This window comes from Agrilus planipennis, unplaced genomic scaffold (genome assembly GCF_000699045.2).
Source record: "Agrilus planipennis isolate EAB-ADULT unplaced genomic scaffold, Apla_2.0 scaffold235, whole genome shotgun sequence".
NCBI lineage: Eukaryota > Metazoa > Arthropoda > Insecta > Coleoptera > Buprestidae > Agrilus > Agrilus planipennis.
The window spans coordinates 410,365-414,962 of NW_020438970.1; the positions used below are offsets into that span (position 1 = coordinate 410,365).

At 31.4% G+C, this 4,598-nt stretch overlaps 2 protein-coding genes across 6 annotated transcripts in view; one reads left to right on the plus strand and one right to left on the minus strand.

Moving 5' to 3' along the window:
- Positions 1 to 413: 413 nt before the first annotated feature.
- On the minus strand, positions 414 to 2,142 carry LOC108741698 (ubiquinol-cytochrome-c reductase complex assembly factor 1). The gene is made up of 5 exons (XM_018476589.2): positions 2,005 to 2,142; positions 1,756 to 1,948; positions 1,426 to 1,665; positions 1,168 to 1,362; positions 414 to 1,031 (listed from the first exon to the last, which is right to left on the minus strand). The coding sequence occupies exons 1-5, from the start codon at positions 2,037 to 2,039 to the stop codon at positions 942 to 944; spliced, it is 753 nt and encodes a 250-aa protein (XP_018332091.1). The 5' UTR covers positions 2,040 to 2,142; the 3' UTR covers positions 414 to 941.
- Positions 2,143 to 2,192: 50 nt separating this feature from the next.
- Positions 2,193 to 4,598, plus strand: part of LOC108741697 (myb-like protein X) — a 4,944-nt gene continuing 2,538 nt past the window's right edge. Inside the window, exons 1-6 of one of the 5 annotated variants that reach the window (XM_018476585.1) lie at positions 2,193 to 2,224; positions 2,512 to 2,563; positions 2,837 to 3,133; positions 3,408 to 3,557; positions 3,618 to 3,923; positions 3,982 to 4,404. In XM_018476585.1, coding sequence (XP_018332087.1) covers positions 2,948 to 3,133; positions 3,408 to 3,557; positions 3,618 to 3,923; positions 3,982 to 4,404 — 1,065 coding nt within the window. In that variant the 5' untranslated portion in view covers positions 2,193 to 2,224; positions 2,512 to 2,563; positions 2,837 to 2,947. The other 4 variants (XM_018476587.1, XM_018476586.1, XM_018476588.1 and 1 more) reach the window with 4 other exon arrangements.

The window sequence follows — 4,598 nt, forward strand, 5'->3', positions numbered from 1 at the left end:
GACTGACTTTAGCAGTAAACATTAATAATTAAATGAGATTGCAGTGTGCAATAATGAGGTTTAGCTGGTTTAACAATGATATGCACCAATTATAACAATGAATCAGTGGTTGTTGTAACAATGATGTTTGTAAATGTGCAATAATGAGGTTTGACAGGTTTAACAATGATATACACCAAATACAACAATGAATCAGTGATTGGTGTAACAATGATGCTTGGAACAGTGCAATAATGATGTTTGTTAGGTGAAATAATGATAGATTGTCAGCTCAAACAAATTTTTTATTGTTTACATTAAAAATGCCACAAATTTTGAAATTTATTCTATGTTTTATGATCACAATCATAATAAAATTATTAATTCTTACTTATTTATTTGATTAAGAGTAAATAAATAGGTACAAACATGCAGATAACTATTTATTTTTACTGTAATTTATTTTCGTTTGTGTTTTGAAGCACAGTATTTGTAGAATGAAAAATATTACTGTACATTATCACTAAAATAGACTTATAAAGACAAATTGCTGTCCGATAAACTTCAAAAGGTTGTAAAATGTTTAAAATACATCAATTGATTAACTTCAGGAGTAAATATCACTAATTAAATGAAGTTAAAATGTGCAATAATTAGGTTTAGCAGGTTTAACAATGATATGCACCAAATACAACAACCAATCAGTGATTGGAGTAACAATGATGCTTGAAACAGTGCAATAATGATGTTTGATAGGTGAAATAATGATAAATTACCAGCTTAAACAATTTCTTTGTTCTTGCAATTGAAATGCTTCAAAATTAGACTATTATTTGCAGTTTATTTTATATTATATGATCACAATCAGAGTAAAATTAGTTTTTTTTCTTTAGTACATTTAAAACATACTAAATCACATAAAACAAATTATTTATAATTGAAGTTGGCAGCTTATATATCAACTATGATTGCTTTTTAATTTTTGAAGTTTCCCATATAACGTGTTTTCTTTCAATCAAGTCCTCTTCTGTTAATAGATCGAGCAGCTTCATCTGAAATAATTTATTGCTATTATCTACTGAATAAATTCGATAAAATGCTTACAAATTTTGTTGAAAAAGGTCATTAAATTAAATAGTTTAGTACACACAAGATAGTTTAGGTGTTTTTAAGAGACAATTTACAAACCTGTCTTCTGATAAACTTCACAATGTATTCGATATTCTCTGGATTGGCTTTCTGGAGTTGATAAATCCTCCTCCAAACAGCTGCTGCTAATGTTGTATCATCAGATAAAAGACCCTCATCGTAGGCTATCAGAGCAGCTAGAAACTGTTCAGATAGATTGTGTAACTGCTCTCGGATTCCTGCAGGATTGACTTCCTTAAACAGACAAAATAAGTCACAGATTAATTGTCATCATATCATTAGCTAATTGTGACATACTCCCAGTTTTTTTGACCTCATCTGAGCATCATTCCAAAAGCAGTTGATAAGTCGTTTCTTCAAAAATTTGCCCCTCTCACCTTCAGCCATCAGCCTTGCTATTAGCATCCAGACATGTAGCTCAGTTATCACATACCACGAATAAAACGTGTCAGGAAGGTCTAGTACTTGAAACAAACGTGCATAATCGATTTTATCTGCTATTGTTTCATAAAGAATGAACCCTGCAGCTTCTAGTTTCTGAAACCAAATCGAAGATGAAAAACTCTTCAAAAATGCATACATTTCATTTAATGCAGATAGAATAGGAATGAGGAACTTCTTACTAACACTTCTGTGCATTATTAACTTCAAATTTGTTTTTATTTTGTCAAGTAAACTGTCTTCGTCTTTGTATGTCTGAACCTTGGTGATGAAACATCTTGCTGGGAACTGTAGCAATTCTCGAATTGTAGGAGTGCAACAGGGGTTTCTTCTGACTAATGTATTTCTTAATAAGTATGTGTTGAACCCTGAAATAGTCCTGAAATCGTTCAGTTAATCACATGTTCCCTTTCAATTAAAAGTCATGACATTTACACCTTGTACAAGTTCACAGTACGTGATGATAGCATTCTTGAGCTGCAAAATATTAAAAAACTGTTTTATTCTTCTCAAAAGTACACTTCTCTTATTTGTTTTTCTTGTATAAAGAAAATTAAAAGGTTATTAGATAATCAAATTTACATAGTGCCATCTCTGGGCCTACTTCAATTACTGTAAAATATCTCGAATTTCGGTCATAATGACAGAGTAAAAGGTGAGCAAAAATTTTATTTATAAAATTGTACGCGTCACTTTAAACATTAAAATATAGCACAACGTTTTCGTTAATGTTATACGATTTATTCTATGTAATATTTGCTTTATAAAATTATTCAGTTTCTGTGGAATTTTGGGGAGAGCCCAGGCATGTTCTGACAGGGAAGTGAGAATCCTCTCCAATATTTTATATGATTTTTAGAACAAAACGAATCGTATCACGATAATTTCAACAAAAACAAGTAATTGAATGAGTTTGTTGTTCTCTAAACGTGAATGTTTTAGGTTTCCATCATTTTGTGAGTGAGTTGACAGCTTTCGAGAGAGTTCAACTGAAGTAATTGATATTAATTTTAATATTATGGATAATTAATGGAAATTGCTACAACTGGGTGCATAAAACAGAATTAGAATAATATTTATTATCTCAATTGTCTTTTGAAAGCCCATTTAAACTCAAAATAATAGTTAAATATTAATAATTGGGTATTCACCTATACGTGCCCCCAATACTTTATACGTATTATGATGTACACTTTAGTAAACTTAAATTCTACATTTAAGTACTCTAAGTTCTTCTTCGTGGACCTCTAATGTTACAATAATTTAGGTTTTAATATCTTCATGTCAAAATTCTTTGAGGAAGGCCCTTCAGTAGGAATACATGCACAGTAATTAAGCAAAATCAGCAATAATTTTTAGTATTGTCGTTATCACTAGGATGACAACAAGGAACTCATTTAAAAACAAAGTGAAGAAACCTTTGGAAACAACATTGGGAAAGGCACCAATACAATGTTTAAAGGAGGAATCTTTCGAGGACCTGTCTCACATTCGAAAACCAATTGATACAAGCATTTTTGGCTTAGGACAGGTGCTTTCGTTAATCCATACGGCTACAGATGAGGTGAAAATTAATTAAGGCCTAGCTAACGATTAAAAATGGTGTTTTTTCTAAAAATTCGATACGAATTGTATTTAATAGTTTGCTGTTGCTTTAGTTACAGTAACAATTTATTGATAATTAAATATAAAGCTGTAAAATTGCAATTTTATGACTGAAAAGTGGTAATCAATTCACTGCATTCTCTTTTGGATTAAATTGGAAAAAAGTTGTGACATTCTTAATAGCAATTCAGAGGGTTTAATTTTATAATTTTTACTCTTCAATTAATTTTAAGGTAAAAAATTACATCACTTACGAATGTAATATTTTGTACGAGTGCAAGGTGTGTCGCTCAATTTTTCGCAGTTTAGCAAATTTTATTTTGCACAAAAGAAAGTATTGCCAAGAAAAGTATTCCATTTTCCAAAATTACAAAGCCAATGAGGTAAAATTGAATCAGTTTTCACCAATTTTTGCGTTTCATAAACATTTCGCATCATTCCAGACATACGACGATTTGAAATTTTGCGAAAACGACGAAAATAATAAGGATGATAACAACTCGAAAACAGTTAAAGAAAAACATTCAAAATCATTATCGAATGTACTCGATACTTTGCTTAATAAACAGCAAAGTGTGTTCTTAACTCAAACTATTCTTAATGGTAATTCGAATAACGAGTCAGATTTGCCTGAAAATTCTGACAAATGTGGAGTTCTCGTTTTGGAGAAAATTAAAGGCTGTGATAATGCTCTTTTTCAAACGAAAAACGACAAAGGTCATTTGAACACAGATTTAATGAAATCTGAGGTAACTAATATTCCACAATCACAAATTAAAAACGCTATTAATTATCCAATACGTACAGGTAATGGAAATTCATAGTATTTTGGACAACGATGAGGCGATATTGGGCCCCGATGGTAAAATATTAACCACATCGAGTCAAAAGACTAACAATTCTCATTTCCCCAAAAAGGACATAACGTGTACGATTTGCAACCAAAAGTTTTCCACCAAGAAAACTCTCAGTTGTCACATCAAATACAAGCATAACAAAAACAGATTGGTCTACCCGTGCCCCGAGTGCAAAGACACCCTTTCGAACACGTGGTGCGTTTTCCGACATTTAATTAAAGTTCATAGAAAAACTCCTTCCGAAATAAAAAAATTACGGGACGTCATCCACTCTAGCGCGATCATCAAGGACCAAGAGACCAATCTTGCCAATTCAAATGACAAAGGGGACGAGAAATTTAAGAAGGAGGAAACCGAAAGCCAACACAATCAGGTAAATTATATATATAGGGTTGTTCGGAAAGTCATTTCGTTTTTTTTTTGTGGAAATGAAAGACAGTTTTCGTATAATAAACAAATACTTTATTAAATTATATATTGACCGTTCTGGTCCAACACCTTTTGCCATCTTTCTGGTAGTAGCATAATTCCACGCTCATAAAATTTTTGGTCTTTGCTGGCAAAAAA